General features: G+C 39.7%; 1 protein-coding gene across 2 annotated transcripts in view; it reads right to left on the bottom strand.

Moving 5' to 3' along the window:
* Positions 1-26,006, bottom strand: part of LOC132402721 (apoptosis-stimulating of p53 protein 2-like) — a 102,575-nt gene that overhangs the window by 8,530 nt on the left and 68,039 nt on the right. For both annotated transcript variants that reach the window (XM_059985687.1, XM_059985686.1), the window contains exons 9-15: positions 24,638-24,878; positions 22,232-22,396; positions 20,561-20,712; positions 17,643-18,087; positions 5,783-6,597; positions 5,055-5,192; positions 3,870-4,003 (exon numbers count right to left, since the gene is read on the bottom strand). In XM_059985687.1, the coding sequence (XP_059841670.1) occupies positions 3,870-4,003; positions 5,055-5,192; positions 5,783-6,597; positions 17,643-18,087; positions 20,561-20,712; positions 22,232-22,396; positions 24,638-24,878 (2,090 nt within the window). The remainder of the gene's footprint in view (positions 1-3,869; positions 4,004-5,054; positions 5,193-5,782; positions 6,598-17,642; positions 18,088-20,560; positions 20,713-22,231; positions 22,397-24,637; positions 24,879-26,006) is intronic.

Genomic DNA, 26,006 nt, shown 5'->3' with positions numbered 1-26,006 from the left:
AGAATTAATGTTTCAGGGTCTGAATCTTTTGTCAGAACTGGGATTAAAGCAAAAGATCTCAGACCTGAAGCACTGTCCATTTGTACTCCAACATATGCTGAGTGTTTTCGACATTTTCTTTTCAACCAAGTTATGAAATATATTTGAAATGATCTGATGTTTTTAGTACTGCCAAAGAAATACCACTTCACAATTCCTTCAGAACACAGAAAATTATCATTCACTATCGTACCCTACTTTTTGTCCCTTGCCAGATTCATTATCATTGTACCTTCAGTCTGATGGTCTGGACATTGTTAACAAGTTTATGACATTTTGAGATTAAAATATTCCATCTTTATCAATCCCCTCCATTGATTTAAACAGTCCGATCAATCCCCACATGATATTTCTAACATTTCCATGCTGATTGTTGTTATTTGACTGTCCTACGGATAACTTATCCTCTCTTTTAAAAAACAGATTCAATATATTCCATTAAATGCGACACAATTTCCACTTTTGCTTCCCATCCAATCCAGTCATGCTGATCTTGCTTATTTGCAGATAATCAGGTTCATGCTCTATTTGTATCAAGTCCAATCCTGGGAATCTCTGACCAGAAAGGGTTCTCCTTTATTTACACAATCTTCTCTACAGGAGATACAAAGTGCTTTTTAACTCCTCGTGTTAACTTTGGTCAAACAAGTGCACTTTTTCTTTGACTAACCTTTTATTATTCAGTATTGCAGAAAGCATTTTTATAAGACCCTAGTTTATCCTCACTTCTTTGCCTATTTTATTTACATTTACACATTTTCACAGGTTCTTTAAGGTTGTTATAGCCAAGGGTGGTGCTCCCACTACTTATTAAAATGCCCCCAAAGACGTGCACCTCAAATAGCTTTTGACAACCAAGTCCAGCTCCTGGCCCTCACGTGTGGCTTAGCTACAGAGCCCGGCAAAACTGTTTCTACTAACAAGGGATAAAGGCAGGTTGCTGATGCCTTAAAGCCAGTCACTTTGGGCAGATGGGGTTGTCAGCTCATCTAGAAGGAAAACTCAAATCTCAAACGTTAGCTATCTTGCAGCTGTAACACCCTGGGAAAGGTTCCACTGCTAATGTTATGGCCTTTAGAAGCACTGCTGATGTAATGGTCTTTCTGTAGCAGCAGTGCTTGGTTTATGGTTAGAGATTTGGAATGTGAGCCATCCCACGAGGGGAGTGTTTTTTCTGGCTGCGTGCCTGTCACCGAGGTGATCTGGGGCTTTTGTTCGGCGGAAAATGGAGAGAGAAGAAGCCAGGAAGGAGAGGTGGTAGACATCAGAAAGGAGTGGACTTGGAGTGGGGCTGGGAGTCCACAAAAGCTCGAGGAAATTGATGGAGGACCAGGAGAAGGGAAACCATGAGCTTCAACTTGTGCACATTAGACTGTTCCATTAAAATGGGCCCTTTTCTTTCTGTTTTACTTTACTAACCCTTTAGTCAAATTATAAATTATAAAGCTAAATCGTTTAAGTGCATATGATGTACTGTCTGTTATTTGGCGGTACTAATTTGTACCAGGATAATACATCACACAGCATCCACATGAACAGGAGGTTTCATGCCTTAATCTCATACGTTCCGTGGGACCAGAGATTGTCTTCCCTAGACTTATGCAGCCAACAGAAGCCAAGGGTTACACGGCTATACTCACTGATGGGGAAGGCTTCAGAAGTAAACCCAGAGGGAAAAATCCAGAGCTGGGGTCCCTAAGGGAGGCCGACATTGAGTTCAATCCTGACTCCTGCAACACCGCTGTACTAGTCTCTGCCGTTACTTTGGGTTCATCAGGTGCGTGGAGAGCGGGAGTTTGCTACACGGGCACCAGCTTGCTCTCCATAGCGTACTGCCCAGGCAGTCAGGACAATATCCAGGGTCATCCCTGACTGATGGAGGCCCTCACCTCACATTTGCACAAAAATTTGCCCAGTCAGATCATTGATGGAAACGATTAGTCTCTCTATAATGGATACAAGGAAACCTAAAGGAACCTAGCAATCCAAACACAAGTCAAAACTCATGCCATCAGATTAATATTGTCAGGCAAGAATATGGGCTCCCTGGCTTTCATTTCATTTAAGTATTTGATATATTTGGGTATTATTAACAAACTTGGTCAAAATACAAATATAATGCAGAAATCTGTAACACTATGAAGTTAAGCACAGCAGTAAAATTTGAATACCATCAGCTGGAAGCATTTCATTAACAGGGGAATGTTGTATTCCTATACAAAAGGCAAAAAGCTCTCAGCCTTGTGTTATTCAAACTATTCAGCTTTCAATAGCAAATTTGTCCCAGTTTTCAACTGTGCCACCAGGTGGAGTAGCATCACAAAACATTTCAGTCAATGCTTTGTTATCAGAAAGGGTCTTACACACTTCCCTTCAACAATGAAGGTCCATATTTACAACCCTGCAAAACCTCTCAATAAAGGCAAAATCAAAGATGAAATTCACCATTGTTGACACATTGAAGGCACCAAGCTTGGTCAGTTGGAAGGGGTATTTGAAGATGGTCTAAAATTGACAGAAAAATCAAGCTTTTGGTTATCAGTGACTGTTGTCCACCTGGACCTTGACCTAGATTATCTACATACTGCATCTTAAAGCACTGGAAAAATACCTCCAATGTGGTATCTGCAAAATCCCCTGCATGCCTGGCACCAGGCTCCTGATACTGACACTGACACTTTATTCCCAACTATGTCTTGGGAATAGATTAGCAAGTGCACAGAAGAAATGATTCAAGAATGGGTTCAAAGACTCCTTGCAAAAATGCAAAATTTCTAATGATTCCTGGGAACCTTGTACCTTGATGTTCAAAGTAGAGAAGCAGCATTAAGTTTTAGGTTAAGCATCAGAAGCCCATAGAGGCCTTATGAAAGCAGAAGCGTACTACCACACAACCATCCACCTGCTCTGTCATCCTCTTATCTGCGGAATAATGTGGTTCCTACAGTGACCTCATTAGACACCCAAGTAAACATAAAACTGGACTAGAAGCAAATCATCCTTGATCCTGAGGAACTACCTATCAAAAAGAAAAATCACCCATGCAAAGAGCAACTGGCAATAAAACTACAAACCAGAAGAAGCGCATCTGGTACAGGGATAATATGGATTCTTTTTCCATGAGGGAAAAAAGCAAAATAGGTAATGACAAATTTTCATTCATAATTCCGGCATGTAATCATGGACAGAGGAACTCTGGCAAGTTGTTGTCTAAGACCTATGCCCCAGTAGGGGTGATGGGCTAAGAAGCAGCAGCACAAGATTTGAATTCTACTCTATATTAAAAAGTGCATGAACATGAACAATATTCTGTTAAGTTGCACTTTAACACTAGTTAAAATTAGATTAAATGTATTTCCTCCAAAATATGAAAATTACTATTTAAGTGGCCTAATATAATAAAACTGATGTGCGTACATAGTAATTATTCTCACAGTGTTAAAATACAACTGAGTTTTAGTGTATTTGACAAACAAGACTGCAATCTGATTCTTGTACTGGTCTCAATCAGGAAATGAATAATTATGCTAAAATACCTGAAGGTAGCTCTGAAATGCTTGCAGCGAATAGCCAATCTGTCATTATTTCATTAGCTTGCTTGAATTCAACAGGAATTTCTTGTGTCAAAGCAAATATTTCAAGAAGACAATGCAACTATATTAATCACTTTAAATACACTGGAAATAAAATTAAGATTACAGATTTGTTTTTGTTTTAATTTTCTTATATGCTGTGAAACAACTTGCAACACCATTTCCATAAAATTGGCATTTAGATTGCACCAAGAATGTTACAAAGTAGACCAGAAACAACAACATTCTATAACTTACCACCCATCACTATCTGCTGCATTAACATTTACTCCAAACTGTACTAAGAACTTCACAATTTCTGTATGGCCTGCACACACAGCATTATGTAGTGCTGTTATTCCTTCATCATTTGGTTGGCTGGGATCTTCCACCTACAAAAACGATAAGATATTACAATATAAGACCATAAGACATAGGAGCAGAATTAAGCCATCTGGCCTATTGAGTCTGCCCCAACACTCAATCATGGTTGATCCCTTTTTTCTACTCCTTCTCAACCCCAGTTCCTGGCCTTCTCCCCATAACCTTTGATGCCACGTCCAATCAAGAACCTATCAATCCCTGCCTTAAATATACCCAACGACCTGGCCTCCACAGCTGCACGAGGAAACAAATTCCACAAATTCACCACCTTTGGCTAAAGAAAGTTCTCTGCAACTGTTTTGAAAGGGTGCCCCTCTATCCTGAGACTGTTCCCTCTTGAGCTAGACTCTTCAACCATGAGAAGCATCCTTTCCACATCTACTCTGTCTAGGCCTTTCAACATTCGAAAGGTTTCAATGAGATCCCCCTACCCTTTCTGAATTCCAGTGAGTAGAACAATAGCACAAACCATTTTTTTCTGAAAAATTTCTTAGTACAAATGAACAAGCTATTGCATCAGAATTCATGGTTATTGGAAGCATGATATTCTGGAAAGCTTTGATGAATCAATTCAGAATATGGAAGCTTGAAACTTTAAAAAAAGATTTAATGTACTGTCACTAGTTAAAAAAATACAACCTGGATGTAATCAATACAAATGCAAATGTGTCTTTCATTTCAGGGCAATTTTATAACATTTAGTTTCTTGCTTAAGGATACAGTTTACTACAGTATTCACATTAGAAAACTATTTCAGGAAAAGAAACACACAATAAAAAGAAAAAATGCAATTATTTGGTTTGCTTTTCTTTTGGAATGAATTACAAACAGTGCTCCTTGATCAGCCAAATGATGCAGATACATTCACAAGTAACAAATGGAGTCATACTATTTGGCATAGAAATGAAGAAACAGGTACAGATTTACAGATATAAAGTATTGGGATGCACAAGAAGTTATTTTAAAAAAACTCTCCAGTAAAGTCACTAAAACTATAAACTGATGCAGAAAAAGCTTATGCATGCTGGACATTAAGGTATACTAATGGATTTAACATACCTCATAGATGATACGCTGGACTAAATCAAATTCACCTTCCAGAGAAGAATCGAGCAGTAAGGCGAGAGGATTGAACTTCACTCTCATACTGTGACCTATGCGCTCTGACCCCACCTTTTTCAGATTTGTTCTTTTTCCCTGAAGCAACAAAATTTATATAGATATTAAAAGCAATATCAAATAACACTTACTAAAAAGATCACTCAGGAGCCAATGTACCAGATTCTTTGGAGAGATTTACTTTCGACCAATTAAACAATACAAGTTAGGGAGATGCCAGATTTGATTCTTAGCATTTTATAGGGCAATTGAGGCAAAGCTATACAATCAGCCTCAGTATCCCAGGAAAAAAGAATTTTTGCAAAAGTGTTTACAACTGTATACAAAAATTCCCCTCTGGAAGCATATGGGAAAGGCAAGGGATACAGAAGAGTAGCAACGGATACAGAAGAGTAGAGTTCTGAGTTCAACATTTAACCTCCAAATACAGTTAAATTATATAGTATTTGGCTACTAGATAAACATATTAAATTGTTGAACATACTTTTGAGAAATAAACAGTATTTAGGGGTAATCAGATAAATTACTTAAATTCTAATAAAATTTAAATTGAGTATGGTGGAAATAAAATTTACAAACTGTGCATCCAGCATGATTTATTTTATATACCCAGAAGTGATTAATGAGTCCAATATTCCAGTAGGATTTCTGCAGTAAATACTACTCACAGGTGGCAGGACTGTATGTCCAGTAATCTCAGGTGGACGCATATTATAGCTATCATCACCAACAGCGTCATGATTACCAGCAACAGGATAAGGTGGTGGTGGGTAAGGAGGATATTCTTCTGCTAACTCCTGTGGTGAAAGTGGGCTCTCCTGATTTGGTTGCTCTTCTACAGCAGGTAAAAGAGTAGGAACTACGAGCTGCCCTTCCAGAAAAGCTGAGCTACCTGGGGAAGTTTTCACAAGTTCTTCAGCACCTGATGCCTCAGTCTCCTTTATGACACCTGGTTCTGTTTGATCTGGAATTTCTACTGTTGATGCTGTAGTCTCATCTTCTACTTTAACACTGACATCTCTGCTTTCAGTTATGGTATTCTCTTCAGCGGATGAAAAAGCAGGTTGTTTTGGTTGATAGAATGGCATTGGACTAGCTGTTTCCATTGCAGCTAGTGTGGTACGCTGATAGAGCAGCTTTTGAATATTGGGTCCATTTGGTCCTTCGGGCTCAGTAATGGAGCTACGTTTCTTCAGTGGCCTAGGTGCATTGGACAGTTTTTTCCTTAATGCCTCCAAATCAGCATCACTCTGATTTCGATACGGATTATACATAAAAGGAAGAAGCTTCGTGGGGCTCAGCGGACGAGGAATGCGCTCAGTCTCCGAGTGGTCTCCAAGAGATGCAGCATTATCAGTCTCTGATTCAGGGCAATCTGGTTTATCTTGGCTCCTTGAATACAGAGTATTGATTTCCTGGTCAGCTTGAGACTGATTGTTTATATAATTCTGTGAAGATGCAGAAACCACCGGTTTGCCATATACTGCAATTAACAAAATAATGCAAGATTCAGAGAGAGATACAGTTCAGGTCAACATGAAAGAATATTTGTATATGAATATATTCATTGTAAGTAATTTTGGATGCATTTTCATCCTTAAATTTAAACTATGAAATCAGTTTAAATACTGAACAGCAGGACCAGCATCCCTTCCTCATTTTACTGAGGATTTTGGTCATCTTTCAGTTTACACCCAATTCAGTACTTTTGCTTTAGTCTTTACTGATGCAGACTAAACTGCAATACTGTAACATTATATGGATGTGGAAATGAACAGAAGTAGGCAAACACTATTTCTAACAAAAACTTGGCTTGAGCAACCATTGACAAGATTCAATTTTCCCTCCAAAAGGAAACAGGCTATCACATTGCGCATACAAGAAAGCTTGCGCAGGCTGACCTGGAATCAATGATGAGATGGGCTTAAATGAAAATTAACCTTTGGATGTGCAATTTACATCTGACATATAAATCTATGGTTCAATTAAACTAGAATGCGGAAATTGGAGACAGATGAATTGAATGCTCTGGTAGGGATTAAACATGTTGGGGAGGGGTGAGGCATCCACTGATGAGCATTTTGGTTTATTGCAAATTTTAAAACAAAGTAACAGCAAAATGAATGCAAATAAAGCAAGCCTTCTTTATGAACAATAAACCTAGGATTATTGTTGAAGTTGAGATCAAGCTGAGATAAAATGAAGCAAAATCTAATGACAGAGGTTCTGAAACTACAGAACCACCAACATGGTCACTTAGTTCCTTTGATGCAGCAAATAAGTTACCAAAATTTTCCCCAACGTGCAGCAAAACAAAAGGTGCTGGAAGAACTCAGTAGGTTAGGCAGCATCTATGGAGGAAAATGATTAGACACTGTCAAGACCAAAGGGTCAAGACCCTTTATTTGGGTCTAGGTGAAGGGTTTCAACCTAAAATGTCAACTGTCTTTTTTTCTCCATAGATGCTGCCTATCCTGCTGAGTTCCTCTAGTGCCTATGTGTTGCTTCAGATTCCAGCAACTGTACTATCATATATTTCCACAATGAAAACTGATTCAGCTACATTTCCTAATTGCTTTGAGACAAAATTGAAGTTAGCCTATTTCAATTAATGCCAAGATTTTTTGCAGAATACATTTTCACTTCAGAGTACCTAACGGTTAAATAAATATTTCATATGACTACCGAGTTTTTGAAAAAAAGCCCTGAGGTAAACATAGCTAATTAGCTTAAAATATTTAGCAGCAGCAAGGCAAAACTTTTTAATTTTATTCAACAGGCACAGGTAATCTCATATTGCATTTAGTTTGTAAAAAAGCACAAATAAAAATACAGTGCTGTGATAATAATTACATACCACAGCAAAGCTAGAAGGAAAATATATTTGGAAAATACATTATTGTTACTTGCATCATTTTTCTAATATTGATGATGCTTGGCAACTGTGAGGATCTGCATTTTAAACCAAAGGCTGCTGTTTGAAGCTTTACATTATCTGTGGAATGAATGAGTCAGAGGGTTGAATAGTGAAGGGATATACAGGCAATTTGCAGGTTATGAACTTATAGACACCTCTACATATGAAAGAGCTCTCATAATATTATTTAATTCAGGAGTTTGAGTTATGCATATAGCTTCATCCAAGTCAAGTCACTTTTTATTGTCGTTTCAACCATAACTGCTGGTACAGTACACAGTAAAATCAAGACAACATTTTTCAGGACCATGGCACTACAAGAAACAACACAAAAACTACACTGAACTACATAAAACATAAAACTACACTAGACTACAGACCTACCCAGGACTGCATAAAGTGCACAGAACAGTTCAGGCCTTACAATAAATAACAAACATGACAATAGGCACAGTAGAGGGCAGTAAGTTGGTGTAAGTCCAGACTCTAGGTCAGGTGTCGGCAACCCGCGGCTCTTTCATCTCTGTGCTGCGGCTCCCTGTGGCTTTGGAAAATAAATGATGAGTATTTAATTAAAATGTATTTTATGTTAGTTTGTTAGTTTTTGAAATGTAATTCTAAATTTGAAGATTATGGTGATCTTGTACAATCTAAATAAAACATGTTTTTTGTTGCTATTAATATATGTCACCACTGCCAATGCCTGACACCTGCCAGTGCGCGATTTCTTTAATTATTCGATCCAAGGTAGGCTAATATGGAGAATTCTAAAAAAAAGAAAACTGACTGAAGAAAACAGAACGTTTAATGATACGTGGGCAGATTCATTTGCTTTCACTGCTGACGAGACTGGTTTACCGGTATGCTTAATATGCAATGAGAAACTAGCAAACAACAAAAAGTCAAATGTCGCAAGTCATTTCCAAAATAAGCACGCAGCCTTTGCTCAAAAATATCCAGATGGAGATGAGAGAAAAAAAGCCGTTTCGGAACTGATGCGGAAGGTTGATCTGAGCAAAAATCATTTCAAGAAGTGGATGAAGTCTGGAAAATCAACTACATATGCTAGTTTTGTTGCCGCTCAGGAAATAGTCAGGCACGGGAAGCAGTTTACAGATGGTGAATATATAAAAGAATCTTTCATTAAGATTTCAGAACATCTATTCACGGACTTTAAAAACAAGAGTGAAATTGTGCAGAAAATCAGGGATATGCCCCTCTCTGCAAAGACTGTCAAAGACAGAACCATAAAAATGGCAGAAGACATCACAAGAAGCAAATTAAAGACATCAATTCAGCTGTGGCCTACTCGATTGCCTGTGACGAGTCTAAAGACAAAGGTGATATTGAACAAATAGTGCTGTTCTGCGGGTATGTAAACTCTGCCGGGCCCTAGGAAGAAATGATTGAATTGATACCTCTAAAAGGCCAAACATGGGGGGAGGACATCTGTGAGGCTGTCTTGAATTGATAAGAGCCAAAGGAATAAAGACCACCCACCTGGTGTCAGTAGCTACTGATGGGGCACCAAGTATGACAGGAGCGCACAAGGGATTTGTGGCTTTACTGCAGAAGTCATTGGACAGAAAGCTGCTGATTTTTCACTGCATCTTGCACCAAGAGGCACTGTGCGCTCAAACATTTCCTCCGGAATGCACAGAAGTAATGGATGTTGTCATTCAGATTGTCAATAAAATAATGGCAAAAAGTTTAAATCACCGTCAATTCCGTTTGTTACTGGACGAGCTGGAAATTGCATATTCTGATCTCCTGCTGCACAACAAAGTCTGGTGGCTGTCAAGAGGGGAGGTGCTGAAACGCTTTGTCGCGTGTCTGGAAGAAGTGAAAACTTTCCTGGGCAGCAAAGGGCTCACCTTTCCTGAGCTGGAACAGCCAGAGTGGCTGGAAAAGCTACACTTCATGGTAGACATGACAGCGCACCTGAACACACTGAACACAGCTCTTCAGGGGAAAGGACGCACAGCCCTGCACATGTTGGAGGATGTTTTGGCATTCGAGCACAAGTTGACAGTGCTTGCCAGAGATTTACAGAAAGGCACATTGTCTCACTTCCCCAATTTGAGAGAGTTCAAACAAGCTCATGACATGATAAATTTGGAGTATTTACATTCTGCAATCATCGCAATGCAAACATCGTTTGGGAAACGCTTCTGTGAGTTCAGAGAGGGAAAAAACACATTATCCTTCCTGGTCACTCCCCTAAGCATCGATCCATCCCTACTGAATACGACTGCATTGGCAGGTGTGAGTCAACCTGATCTTGAGATGGAACTGGCCGACATAGCCATATGGATGTCCAAATTTAGATGCTTGACAGCAGACCTTGAAGATGTTGCCTGTCAGAAGGCCGTTCTTGCTCAGAATCACAAATGGAGTGATACTGAAAACCTCCCAAACCGGACAAACTTGTGTTCGAAACATGGAATGCTATCCCCGACATTTATGTAAACATTAAAAAGTATGCGCTTGGAGTCCTGTCGATCTTTGGATCCACATATGTATGCGAGCAGGTGTTCCCCAACATGAACTTTATTAAAAACAAACATCGCGCACGCCTCACAGATGACGGCTTGCAATCCTTTGTAAAGATGAAGGTGACGTCATACAGCCCTGATGTGCAGACGCTGTGCTCTGAGGTCCAGGAGCAGAAATCCCATTAACCAAGTATGATAAATATTTTAATTGCCTATTATTTTACGTATATTCATATTTTTTCATTGTTCAGTGAAATAGTCCTTTTATTTTTCAGGTTGACAGCTGGCTGACGTTATTTTTGGTTTGCTGCTGGCGGACAATTTAAGTTTGGCATTTTTCATAAATACAAGAAGGACTCAAATAGACATTGAGTATTTTACTTAAAAGTAACCTTCAACCCAACGTCTTTTTTTTGGAGTTCAAAATGTTTTTGTTGCATGCAGAAATGTAATTTTGTTTTCTCTGCAGGAGTTCATCGATTTCATAAATGCAACACATTATAGTTTGTTTATACATAGCATAAAGGCAAAAAAAAAATGTTGTATGCAGTGTTATTTCATTTTTAAATGTCAAACGGGTTTTGTGGCTCCCAGTGTTTTCTTTTCTGTGGGAAACGGGTCCAAATGGCTCTTTCAGTGGTAAAGGTTGCCGACCCCTGCTCTAGGTATTGAAGAGTCTGATGGCTTGGGGGAAGAAACTATTACACAGTCTGGTTGTGAGAGCCTGAATGCTTCGGTGCCTTTTCCCAGATGGCAGGAGGGAGAAGAGTTTGTATGAGGGCTGCCTGGGGTCTTTCATAATGCTGTTTGCTTTGCAGATGCAGCGTGTGGTGTAAATGTCTGTAGTGGCGGGAAGAGAGACCCTGATGATCTTCTCACTATCTTCTACCTCACTATCCGCTGCAGGGTCTTGCGATCCGAGATGGTGCAATTTCCGAACCAGGCAGTGATACAGCTGCTCAGGATGCTCTCAACACAACCTCTGTAGAATGTGGTGAGGATGGAGAGTGGGAGTTGGTATTTTCATTCCTATGAACAACAGAATTAGTTTTCTCCCCTTCCCTTTCCTTGTCATAATTATCCTTCCTTTTTTAGTCCTATGTGCTCTTACTGCTATTCATTGCAATTCTGTGGAGGTATGGTTACCCAAGTAGTGATTTTTGTGTACTTTGCAACACAGAGACAAAATCAACTTCTAGCTGTCTGTAAGAATGAAACCCACTGGCTACATGCCTGTACAAGGCTAGAAATACTTAGAGGCAGGGCAGAGCATGGTGTGAAAAGATTGCTTTAGTGACAGACAGCATCCTGGATCAGTGAAAACAGAAAAAGAAACATAGAAAAACATAGAAAACCTACAGCACAATACAATCCCTTCGGCCCACAAAGTTGTGCCGAACATGCCCCTACCTTAGAAATTACTAGGCTTACCTCTATTTTTCTGAGCTCCATGTACCTATCTAAAAGCCTCTTAAAAGACCCTATCATATCTGCCTCCACTACCGTTTTCAGCAGCTCATTCCACGCACTCACCACTCTCGGAGTAAAAAACTTAGCCCTGACATCTCCCCTGTGCCTACTCTCCAGCACATTAAACCTGGGAAAAAGCCTCTGACTTTCCACACGATCAATGCCTCTCATCATCTTACACACCTCTATCAGATCACCTCTCATCCTCCATTGCTTCAAGGAGAAAAGGCCAAGTTCACTCAACCTATTCTCATAAGGCATGCTCCCCAATCCAGGCAACATCCTTGTAAGTCTCCTCTGCACCCTTTCTATGGTTTCCACATCCTTCCTGTAGTGAGGCAATCAGAACTGAGCACAGTTCTCCAAGTGGAGTCTGACCAGGGTCCTATATAGCTGCAACATTACCTCTAGGCTCCTAAATTCAGTTTGACGATTCATGAAGGCCAATACACCGTGCGCCTTCTTAACCACAGAGTCAACCTGCACAGCTGCTTTGAGGGTCCTATGGACTCGGCTTCCAAGATCCCTCTGATTCTTCACACTGCCAAGAGTCTTAACATTAATACTATATTCTGCCATCATACTCGACCTACCAAAATGAACCACTTCACACTTATCTGGGTTGAACTCCATCTGCCACTTCTCAGCCCAGTTTTTCATCCTATCAATGTCTCGCCGTAACCACTGACAGCCCTCCACACTATCCACAACACCTCCAACCTTTGTGTCATCAGCAAACTTACTAACCCATCCCTCCACTTCCTCATCCAGGTCATTTATAAAAATCGCGAAGAGTAAGGGTTCCAGAACAGATCCCTGAGGCACTCCACTGGTGACTGACCTTCATGCAGAATATGACCTGTATACAACCACTCTTTGCCTTCTGTGCGCAAGCCAGTTCTGGATCCATAAAGTAATGTCCCCTTGGATCCCATGCCTCCTTTCTTTCGCAATAAGCCTTGCATGGGGTACCTTATCAAATGCCTTGCTGAAATCCATATACACTACATCTACTGCTCTACCTTCATCAATGTGTTTAGTCACATCCTCAAAAAATTCAATCAGGCTTGTACAGCCCTTGACAAAGCCATGCTGACAATTCCTAATCATATTATACATCTCCAAATGTGCATAAATCCTGCCTCTCAGGATCTTCTCCATCAACTTACCAACCACTGAGTTAAGACTCACTGGTCTATAATTTCCTGGGCTATCTCTACTCCCTTTCTTGAATAAAGGAAAAACATCCATAAACATCAAATCCTCTGGAACCTCTCCTGTCTCCACCGATGATACAAAAAAATAATAATCGCCAAAGGCTCCGCAATCTCCTCCCTTGCCTCCCACAGTAGCCTGGGGTACATCTCATCCGGTCCTGGTGACTTATCCAACTTGGTGCTTTCCAAAAGCTCCAGCACATCCTCTTTCTTAATATCTACATACTCAAGCTTTTCAGTCTGCTGCAAGTCATCACTACTATCATTAAGACCCTTTCCATAGTGAATACTGAAGTAAAGTATTCATTAAGTACCTCTGCTATTTCCTCCAGTTCCATACACACTTTCCTACTGTCACATTTGATAGGTCCTATTCTTTCACGTCTTATCCTCTTGGTCTTCACATACTTGTAGAATGCCTTGGGGTTTTCCTTAATCTTGCCCACCAAGGCCTTCTCATGGCCCCTTCTGGCTCTAATTTCCTTCTTAAGCTCCTTCCTATTAACCTTATAAATCTTCTAGATCTCTAACATCACCTAGCTCTATGAATCTTTTGTAAGCTTTTCTTTTCTTGACTAGATTTATTACAGCCTTTGTACACCACAGTTCCTGTACCCTACCATAACTTCCCTGTCTCATTGGAACGTACCTATGCAGAACTCCACACAAATATCCCCTGAACATTTACCACATTTCTTCTGTACTTTTCCCTGAGAACATCTCTTTCCAATTTAAGCTTCCAATTTCCTGCCTGATAGCCTCATAATTCCCCTTATTCCAATTAAACGCTTTTCTAACTTGTCTGTTTCTATTTCTCTACAATGCTATTGTAAAGGAGACAGAATTATGATCACTATCTCCAAAATGCTCTCCCACTGAGAGATCTGTTACCTGACCAGGTTCATTTCCCAATACCAAATCTAGTACAGCCTCTCCTCTTGAACGCTTATCTACATATTGTGTGAAGAAACCTTCCTGAACACACTTAACAAACTCCATCCCATCTAAACCCCTTGCTATAGGGAGATGCTAATCGATATTTGGGAAATTAAAATCTCCCATCACGACAACTCTGTTATTATTACACCTTCCCAGGATCTGTTTCCCTATCTGCTCCAGATAACAGGTTAAGAGATAATGCTATACAGAATACAGGCAGCAGAATTTTATTCAAGATGGAATACATAATGGGTGATGGATGAAAAGTGAATAACCTTCAGAATCAGAACCAGGTTTGTTATCACTAACATGTGTCGTGAAATGTGTTGCTTTGTGACAGCAGTAAAGTGCAATATATTTTTTAAAAACTACAAAATAAATAAATAGTGCAAAAGAGGAATAGTGAGGTAATGCTCATGAGTTCAAAAGACAATTTAGAAATTTGATTGCACAGGGGAAGAAGCTCTTCCTAAAATGTTAAGTGTGGGCCTTCATGCTCTTGTACCTCCTCCCTGATGGCCGTAATAAGAAATAATGGAATTGGTTTGTTACTGTACCAAGATACACTGAAAAGCTTGTCTTGCATATTGTTTATACAGATCAAATACACAGTCTATTGAGCTCCGATAGGGTAAAACAATAGCAATGCAGGATAAAGGTACCAAAAACATGCAGTGTAGGTAAATGATAAGTGCAAGCTTGGCTTCAGGCCAATAAAGCAATTAGGAAGAGCAATTATATCAGTGCTAAGTACATGGTTTACAGCCAAGACCAAAGAACAGTCCTTCTAGTACTGACTTAACCTCAACACATTCCAAATATGCAGTGTGTCATAACAGAGACTCTCCTAAGGAATCAATGGCAATGTGAGGCTGACCACCATCAGTTGGTGCTCCCATGGTGATCTGGTGGCTAATTTCATGGTATCATTATCTCCATGATATGTTAAGTAATATCATTTCAACAAACTGTGGAGAGATCAAAATGAAAAGAATGGAAAATGTACTGTGTCCACAATTATCTGGCTATCAACTGCACAAATGAAGTACTTCATTTGTGGCATTGCTTGTGGCATAAATCAATTCTAGCCTCAGGCATTTATTTACTTACAGATATAGTTTGGTCCTTCTGTCCCAAAAGCCCACAATGCTCAGTTACATCCATGTGACCAATTAACCCACCCACCTGCACATCTTTGGAATTTGGGGAGAAAGCAGAGCACCCAGAGGAAACCCACACGACCACAGGCAGAATTTACAAACTCCTTACCGACATTGGTAGAATTGCTGGTGTGAGCCATCCCAATTTGCCTATTGCCACAACAGATCAAAGGCAAATGAGATTTCTCCGGCCCTTCACTCTGCCCTGGATCATATGGACAATAAGAACTCATACATCAGGCTGTTATACATCGACTACACCTTTGTGTATAACACAATCATGCCATCCAAATTCATCATCAAACTTCAAAACCTGGGCCTCTGTGTCCCCCTCTGCATCTGGATATTTGACTTCCTCATCAGCAACCTCAATGTGCAAGGATGGGCAACTATGGTTCCATCTCACTGATCATCAATACAGATGTATCTCAAGGCTGTTTGCTCAGCTTCCTGCCCTAGCCCCCATATATGGCAAAATGGCTAAGCACAGGTCCAGTGACATACAAATTTGCTGACAACACCACTATTGGATGAATTACACATGATGATGTCAACATATCACAGCAAGACAGGACACTTGGTCATGTGGTGACAACCTAGTGCTCAAAGTCAGCAACACTAAAAAACTGATTGATCTCAGGAAGGGGAAGGACAAACATGTACCTATCTACAACGGGGGAATAGGCAGTAGAGAGTGTCAGAAGCTTTAAATCCAAGGTGCTAACAATCTGATAAGCTGTTCTGGGCCTACCACGTTGATGCAATCAGAAGTACATTTGCGTCTTTACGTCTTAGTAGAGTAAGGAGATTCAGCTTGTCACTGAACACTGCGCAAACTTCTGCAGATGTACTGCTAAAAAGTATCCTGACTGATTGGTATGGAAATTCAAATACACAAGAGCACAAGAAGCTGAACATTTTATAGGCACATCCCCCCCCTTCACCGATAGTATCTACACAGAAAGTACTGTCTGAAGAAGGTAGCATTCATCAGAGATCTCCACCATCTGGGTAATGCCATCTCTTCACTACTACCATTGGGCAGAAGGTATAAAAGGTTGAAGTCCCTCACCCACCAGGTTCAAGAACAGCTACCATGATAGTGACATGACAACAACTTTTCTCTCATAAACAAAGAAGCTGGTCACTGACTTCAAGAAAGGGAAGGAGAGGGATGATGTACATGATCCTGTCTATTTTAACAGTACTAAGGTTAAGAGTGTCAGTTTCCTGGGAGTTAACATCACCAAAGCCTGTCCTGATCCAACCACACAGACCCCACAGAAAACAAAGCTCATCAACCCTTCTACTTCCTCGAGAGGCTAAAGAAATTTGGCACATCTACATCAATCCTCACTAACTTTTTCACCATTGATGCACCATAGACAAAAATCCCATCAGCATGCATAGCAGCTTGGTATGGCAATTGTTCTGCCCATGAGCACAAGAATCCACAGAGAACCATGGACACAGCTCAGCACATCACAGAAACCAGCTGCACTTCCATGAATATACTTTGTGCAGTCTCAGTAAAGCAGCCAACATGACCAAAGATCCAAATGAACCGGGACATTCTCTTTTCTTTCCTCTATCAGGGAGAAGATACAAATTGCCTGAAAGCACATACCAAGTTCAAGGATAACTGTTCTAAGACTATAGACCTCACATTCTCCCTTGTTGGAAACTTGCATCTTATTGATTACGTGCATTGCACTTGCTCTATAGTTATTACACTTTATTTTGCATTGTTACTGCCTCAATACACTGTGAAATGATTTGATTATATTAAGACAAGTTTTATCCACTGCACCTTAATACATCTGACATTAGTAAGCCAATTCTATTTCTTGAACCAATCAGCAAAACCCTAATCACCGCTACAAATTAGCAACACTGTGATCACTCTGATCATCCTGGTTTTTTTTGTTCAAGTTGTGTTTCTTCTTGTATAATTTATGTTTAATTTTTCTTGTGACTGGTGCTCATGTGATGTTATCTGCTTGTAATACTGCTGCAACTAAGTTTTTCATTGCACCTGTGCATGTACTTGTAATATGACAATAAACTCGATTTTAACATGAACAAGCTTGACAGAAGTTCTGCAACAGAGGTGTTTGAAGAGGAAGCCATAAGCTGGGTGACAAAATGTCCCAGAACTTGAAGAGTCAAAAGGAGGCTTAGAAAAAAACATGACATGAATTCCAAATTTAAACTATTTTGGAATAAGGAAAGTGGAGGATTATTTCTTTGATCACCACAAATTATTTAAGCAATTGGACTATTCTCCACTAAAAAGAGTTAGACACTCACGTTAAATGCATATTACTTACCACTTGTGAACTGTGGCCGTGTTTGCGCTTTGGTCAGGGCATTCTGAACGGCCTGCTGGAAGTTTTTGCCTGGCGCTTGTTGCTGAGTGTACATTGTATAGATGGAGCTGGCAGCCACAGTCTCTGGTTTTCTCAGGGGCTGGGATGGAGGTTCTTTGGATGGCTGTGGAGTAAAAGGCCTAACTGTAGCTGCAGGAGGTGCCTCTGTAGGTGGCTGAAGTTGCGCATTTGAGGCACAATGTTGCACTTGTTGCGGTCCTGTGGCTTGGGCTGGCTTAAGTTTATTGGCCATAGTACCTGCAGTCCCAGGTAACTTTTGTGAGTTGTATTCAGTTTTACTCTCTGCTGCAGTAGCTAAGCCAGATGGTCCAAAAAAGGGCAAGGAAATCTGTTTAGGTTTGGTAGGAACAGGGGGCGGTACTTTAACCACATTCTTGTTACCAGTCTGAAAGTTAAGATTGAAATAAAACCATGTTAAATGAAAATATAACTTTATACAGTTATGATTTCTATTCATCAGGAACTTCTGTTTTGAAATAATCATGTTCTTAACAAATCAGCCACCGTGTTGCATACAAAATTCTATTCTTGACAATAAACTGCATCTTCTACACGGTCACTCTTCAGTTTGATGCACATAACAAACAATTTGGCAGTTCTTCTTAACCATAACTTTCATTTGCATCATTAAATTTACAAAAATTGAGTCATGACCAGAAAAGTGGCATAATCCCTCTTCTATTGGAATCCTAGAACAAGCCTTTGTCATCTTTGGATATGGAGATCTTATTATCTTCCCTGCTTGATTCCAATCTACCATCCCACCTAAACCCCAGCTTGGTCAGTCAATGCCAAATACTGCTCATCCTTAATCACCAATGTGAGATTAGAAGAGGGTGGAGCTTAGTTAAGATGGCGCTAAATGGCGACCTCTTTGCTTGCATCTTCGGAAACAGCTCTATTTGTAGCTTTAATATCTCTATTTTTTCCTTTCAGGGTTCTTTTGAAGACCCTGACCTGGAGTTTACACACTGACTTCGGATCTTTGCGGAAATGGGACCCGCTCTCGGGATTTCATCACTGGCTGTTATTTGACATGACAAGGATGTGGCCCAAGAGATTAGAGCGCCTTCAGAGGTCCGAGATCTCATAGCTCTGGAGATGGGCGGATCGGAGGTCGGTGTCTTGGCAGGAGATCAGTGTGACATGGGAGTTGGTAGATCTCTGGCTGTGATCTAGAGATCTTTGGGCACAGAGCTCTGAAAAAGCGATGCAATGGACTTCAAACTTCATAAACCAGCGAGTTGTTATGTCTCCCCTCTTGCTGTAAAACAGAGAGATCACTTTCTCCCTTATTAGAGAGAAAGAGAGCCTGTGGTATGTTGAATACCAGGTGAACGAGTAGGCTTTGGGGTAATGCAAGTTTGTGTCTTTGCTGCACAATTGAGTGCTTGGTGGTGGGTGCCCATGCTGTTTTTGCAGGTGGGGGAGAGGGGGTGTTTGCTTCGCTGCTGCTTACGCATGGGAGGGACTTTGGCATTCTAACATTTAATTGTCATTAATCCTTTGGGGGCACTCTGTTTTTATGGAAGGTTGTAAAGAAAAAAATTTCCAATGTATATTGCATACATTTCTCTGACATTAAATGTACCTTTGAAACCATGTCACAGTCCCATTTATTTTTACCGAAGTCAAAACTTTGGTTGTGTCACTAAGCTTCTCACTTGCCTCATTTCTGACAGCTCCACTGACACCATTTTCCTTCACTGGACATTTCGCTCCTCTGACTCTCAACATTCTAATGATACCGGCCTGGGAGTCCCTTCATTCTGTGCATAATGCCAACCCCAACCCCAATAGCTGTAATTAAAGGAACTACTTATCGTCAAAATACTCCTTACCATTTAATATATGTGACAATAACTGCCAAAATATTAACTACAAATTTTATTTACAATTGCATGAAGAAATTGATTCCATAAGTATCGTTCCAATATTGCACTAAATAATGTATTAATTGGATCCAACTTTTAAGGAATATGGAAAAATTTAAGACACCAGTTAGATCCTGAATTAATTATTGCACGTGTCTGTGAGGAGGTTATATTCTGTCCCTGTGACTATGTAGGTTTCCTCTCACATCCCAAAGACAGTTAATTGAACTGGCACAAACTGAGTCTGTAGGTAGGCGATTGGAGAACTGAGCCAAGTTGATGGACACAAAACAGAAGAGAACAGGTCACGGGGAAATTAATCTGCGGATTGATGGAAATATTTCAAGAGCCAGCGTGGACTCAATGCTCTAAATGGCCTCCATGACAGGAAAAAATATCAAATTCAAACAATTCCACCAAAACAAGATCATTATTTTATCTTTCACAAGAAACTCACAGCAAAATTTCTTTAGTTCTCAACCCATCAAAAATTATGAACTTATACAGCCAAAGGGATATTTCAGAACTTGGAGAGATGGACTGTAACATAGTAAGCCTTTGTCAAGTTTTAAGTGAAATAAGTACAATGATAAAAGAAACTGTATTCAAATGGTTGACGTCTGTAACAAGATGCATTACATCAGTCAAGTGAGTGGAAGAACGTTCATTCAATTCTCCTTTGTATAGCTAAAATGAGTATTATGCCCGAGGATGATGCCATATAAAATGGGAATGAACAGTGATTTTTTGCAGCATATATATGATTGAAAATAGTATTTCAAATTTCACAAGCTTGAGGGTAAATTTATTTGTATTTATCTGAAAATCTTTTATTTTTATTAAAGAGTTTTATAACTATGAAGCTTTTGGAATCTGTTGATTTAGGATGCAACTTTATTGTTACGATAATTTAGGAGGAAGGATATCTATGCCATAAAGCATATTTTGCCATGTGATACTGTAGAATGCAACATTTTTCCATACCTGTATTTCCTGAAGAAGGTCCTCACTGCTCTGGTTTTTCCTTAATGTTCCAGAAGATGGAATTACTGCTGATGGATCCATGGATTCAAACATAGAGAAACAACGCACTCTCTTATCATTCTTGTCTCTCATCACAACATCACCATCACCGACTGTCAAATGAATTTAAAAATTATGTTCACTCGTTTATCTCAGCAGGTTTCAGTATCAAACAAAAAAATAAATGCCAGTTGGTGCAATGACTACCTGGCTTAAAACCGGGAAGATTTACATGTTTTAAGCCTATTTTAGCTCTTCAGTACCATGAAAGGAATTGATAAGTTCCACAGAGCTCTGGATTGCAATTGTTTGGCAAAGCAATCTTGACACAAGGGAATAGGCTTGAATGAATATGATATATAGTTTCATCACTATACATCAAATTAAGTAGTTTATTTATATTATAAATTGAATGGATCCCTTAAGGTTGTTATAGCCAGGGGAGGTAACAGGGACAAGCTCCCACTACCTATTAAATGCTCCTAATGGTGTGTGCTTCAAATACCCTCAGACAACCAAGTCCAGCTCCTGACCTTTATGTGTTGCTCAGCTACTAAGCCTGGCAGAACTGTTACTACTGACAGGAGAGAGGGCAAAGGTGGGTTACTGGTGCCTTAAAACAAGTCGCTTTGGGCAGATGGGGCTCGTCAGCCATGGTTGGTAGCTCATCTCGAAGAAGGAAAACTCTTATCTCAAGCCTCTGCTGTCTTGTGGCTACACTTATTAATGGGGAAGGATTGAGGAGTAAACCCCGAAGCAAATATCCAGAATTGGAGTTCCAAGGCAGTCTAATGTTGAGTACAACACTGACTTGCAACTCTGGCAACACTGCTAGTACCAAATTTTATCAGTCTCTGCCTTTCCTTTGGGTTCATCAGATGTGCGGAGAGGAGCAGTTTGCTACATGGGCAACAGCTATCATCCTGCCCAGGCTTGTATATCTATTCAGCTAGGATGCAACATCCATGGTTGACCATGACTGATGGAGCCCTCATTCACTCACTCCAAATACCACACAAGTGATCATCAATTAAGCTCATAATGGGTCTATGTAGAAGCAACCCAGTTCTTCTCCCCATTCATCTAACCTCCTTTGACTACTACAATTGATTGAATACTCTCCACCTTCCTAAATAGTTACAATTCCCATACCACTCAATTGGTCTGACATCTTCCAAGATAAAGGGGCCCACTTGAATTGTACCCTCTCTTCCACACTAAACTAATTCCTTCTATATGCAGTACAAGGACATAGTTCGCACCATACACAAAAAGCACTTTCCAGGGTCAAAGTCCTGGAACCCAACAGAATAGCACAATTTGCCAGAAGGACTGTAGTGTTTCAAGGGGTCAGCTAAGCTTTACCTTCTCAATGACAACTGGAACTGGCCAATAAATGCTGCCCTTGTCTGCAACAGCCAGATCCATGGATCAGGGGAAGAAAAATTAATTTGAACACCGTATACTTTTAAAGGTATTTGCCTCACAGTCTAACATTTTTCAGCCTTGCTGTGGAGCAAAATGACCAGATTAATGATTCTAGAAAGACTGCAAAACTACCTAATTGCACAAAGAATAGAGTGCACTTGGTCATCTGTAAATCAGAAAGTAAAAAGAAGAAACAGATATTACCTTGATCTGCATTGGGTACCGCTGCACCTCTGATCAGGTTTGAAGTACTAACATTCAAGGAAGCAGTTGTTGAAGGCTGACGAACAGGAACGCCAAAACTTGGTTCATTCCTTTCGGGACCAGACTGAGGTGGTGTCTGCAAATGTGCCTGAGTCACAATGCCAGCTGAGAACAAGAAAAAGTAACTGCTATAAGTGGTTTGAGAACAGAAGTTGTCAATGTTACCGCGACTCATGGAATTTTGGGTGGTTGTATCCTTGCAAAGGGACAATAATACCTTCTGTTGGCTGTCGCAGGCCTTGTTAATTTGCAATTCACAACTACTGTACCCAACACAACCAGTAACTGCACACTTTAGCAGTTCATGAAAGCTTCTTTGTGAATATCTAAAATAATTACATACACAGTAATTACCAATAGATTCTTAATTTACAGATGTCTTTGAGTAAGGCAATTGTTGCGTTAGCTGCAAGAAGAAATCTGATTTGTGAAACCTGGGAAAACAAAATTAGCCAAAAAAATTGTATTTATATATATTTAAAAGTATGATCATCTTACCAGCATTTGGCCAAAGATAGCAACTTGCACAAAAACAAGTAACTGACAAAGTGTTTTGAACTCCAGATTGAAGATATTACAGTGCAAACTTCAAAATAAACCAAACCTTACTTTAATTTTGTCTCACTGTACTGCTGGCTCAAGAAGGAATGAAGGGAATTAATGACCTTTAGAACATTCAAACACACAATAATCTTTCTATATTCATATTCAAACCACCCTTCCCCCATATCATTCCAAACAATTACCCAGTATTGTGACTGAAAAATTAATGCCTATTGGATGGTTACAGCATTTTGTTCAAATGACCATCACCAAGATCTTGGCAAGGCAATGCTGACATTAAATTGATATTAAATTTTGTAACTTCCCTGTAAGTTATTTGTAACAAAAAATATTTAAAATTAGTATCCCAACTTCTAAAAATGTTGCTGATTAGGCTGTGCACGTTCTTATCCAATACACTGAAATAATTCTAGTAGCACTTTCTTACATTTCAGGTCTCCACAAACAAGTTTGACATATTCTCACCATTGCACTAAATAGATCTCAAGATACATGAAAAAAAGAGAAAAGAGCATCTTAAAAGTTAATAATAAATTCATGTTTAGTATTAATGGGAACTTGTACCTATCCAGATCAATAAGTGTTATTTTAGTAATTGATCTAGAACTTGGAATATAGAAGAAACATTGAAATATTAGCCTGAATACATATTTATGTTTTATATCTTTCACATTTATGTTAACAACACAATGTTTGCATTTATGGCCACAAAAATATCATGTTTATTCAAACTTATAAGTTGAGATCCATAACACTTTATTTCAGCAAACACCGAAAATGAAACTCAAAAGTAAACTTGTCAGTTCTTCCTCAGCCTCATAACTTTACATCGGTATAAAAATCCACATGCAGAGCATGAGCCAACAAAGTATATTTGCAAGTCTATGCTCTAAAACACAGATTAGCAAATTTTTAGAAGACGTTCATATTAAGACAGTGATCCAATGAAAAATCAAATTGCAGGAAATAAAATAATTAGCAAGCAAACTGGAGTTATGTCAATTCAATTGACTAATCTAACTGTCAAATATTATACTTAACACGTCCTAGTTTATTATAGCAAAGAACGACTTAAAACCGACCCAACTCCCAAAGACATAAAATCACATTAACTGTATCAGAGACAGATAAAAGTCCTATTTCCCATTTCCTTACAGCATTATTATGGCCAGAAATTCAAGGAGTATCAATTTGAAATATTAATACTTTTCAGCATCTCCGAAGAAAATGTGTCTTATTTCCTGACAATTTTTCTCCATCTGCACTATACACTTGATATATTTCTAATTAAACAATGTAAATCAATTTTCTTAAGTAATATAGGGAGGAATATTATAATTTAGAAAAATATGACTGTGTCAATCACACAAATTCTAGTTCTATATCATAAAGGAAACTGGAAAGAAGCTGGCTTTCTCCCACGGTCCAGGTGATCTCAGGGCTATGAGGGAGCGGAGAGGAGCCGGAGGGTTACTTGCCCCCCCTCCTCAGTGTGAGGGGCGGACTCCCGGAGGAAGAAAGGGCAACATGATATAAGTGAAGATTTAGAAGGGAAAGCTTTGTCAAGAATGGAAGAATGCAGCTGAGTGAAAAATTGCACCTCAATCATGGATCCAAGACCTTAATGCTAACAAGTCAACAAAGTAGAAAGCCAAAGTGACAGTCACATATTTTTGTCAAAACATTGTGCTTTGTTTTTAATAACGTATCTTTTTATTTCTGCTAGTTAACTATCACTCAACCAGCAGTGGGAGGGAGAGAGAAAAAGATCAAGTTGCTTACCAACAGGTGCTTTCACTGAAGACACAGCAGATTTTGTTGGAGTCTGGGCATTTACTGAAACAGCATGTGTATGCACACTGGATAGAGTAGATGATCCATTCGGAAAGGCTGGCTTTACTAGGAGCTCAAGTTTTTGTGGGGCACGGGGCAAGGTGGATGACTGGATATAGGGTCCAACTGCAGCCACACGGCTGGGTGCAGAAGACACCACTTGTTGTGGAATATGTTTGTCAGATGAAACCTACACACAGAAACACAAACAGTACATTTATTTCTTAATCAAATGCAGCGATTAGTTTATCATCATTGTTTCTAGCCTCACTAAAATATTCTTTTGCATTGTATATTTTGTCAACCAATAAAACAAAATCTCCCATAAATCTCCCATAAAAGTCAAAGTCATATTATATTTCATCGAATTTAAAATTCTAAACAGTTTCAAATAATGTAAATATATAAAAAAGATTTACAAATAGACAGATTTGTATTCTGGTGGAGATATACACTCAGTGGCCACTTTCTTAGGTACACCTGTGCGTTAATGCAACTATCTAATTAGCCAATCATGTGGCAGCAACTCAGTGCACAAAAGCATGCAGACATGGTGAAGACATTCAATTGCTGTTCAGACCAAACATCAGAATGGAGAAGAAATGTCATCCAAGTGACTTTGATCACTTTGCTGGTGCCACATGGGGTGGGTTGAGAATCTCTGAAACTGATCTCTTGGGATTTTCACGTACAACAGCCTGTAAGGTTTACAGAGAATGGTGTGAAAAACAAAAGATAACATCTAGTGAGCATCAGTTCTGTGGGCAAAAATCGTGAGTGTGAGTGAGAGAGTGAGAGTGAGAGTGAGAGAGTGAGAGTGAGAGAGTGAGAGTGAGAGAGTGAGAGTGAGAGTGAGAGTGAGAGTGAGAGTGAGAGTGAGAGTGAGAGTGAGAGTGAGAGTGAGAGTGAGAGTGAGAGTGAGAGTGTGAGAGAGAGAGAGAGAGAGAGAGTGAGAGTGAGAGTGAGAGTGAGAGTGAGAGTGAGAGTGAGAGAGAGAGAGAGAGAGAGAGAGAGAGAGAGAGAGAGAGAGAGAGAGAGAGAGAGAGAGAGAGAGAGAGAGAGAGAGAGAGAGAGAAAGAAATGGCCAGACTGGCTCAAGCTGACAGTGACTCAAAGAACCATGCATTACAACAGTGGTGTGCAGAAGAGCATCTTGAAAGCACAATACATCGAACTTTGAAGTGGATGGATGACAGCAGCAGAAGACCATGAACATTACTGGGTCTCCTTATTAGGTACCTGCTGTACCTGTGTAGGCCTCCGTTAGTCTTGATAGACCATGGATTTGCACCTTGTAAAGTTTCCTGGGCAATGGTTT

This window comes from Hypanus sabinus, chromosome 12, assembly GCF_030144855.1.
Source record: "Hypanus sabinus isolate sHypSab1 chromosome 12, sHypSab1.hap1, whole genome shotgun sequence".
NCBI classification, from domain to species: domain Eukaryota; kingdom Metazoa; phylum Chordata; class Chondrichthyes; order Myliobatiformes; family Dasyatidae; genus Hypanus; species Hypanus sabinus.
Note: the sequence above shows the minus strand (reverse complement) of the source record. Positions and strands in the feature narration are given on the sequence as shown.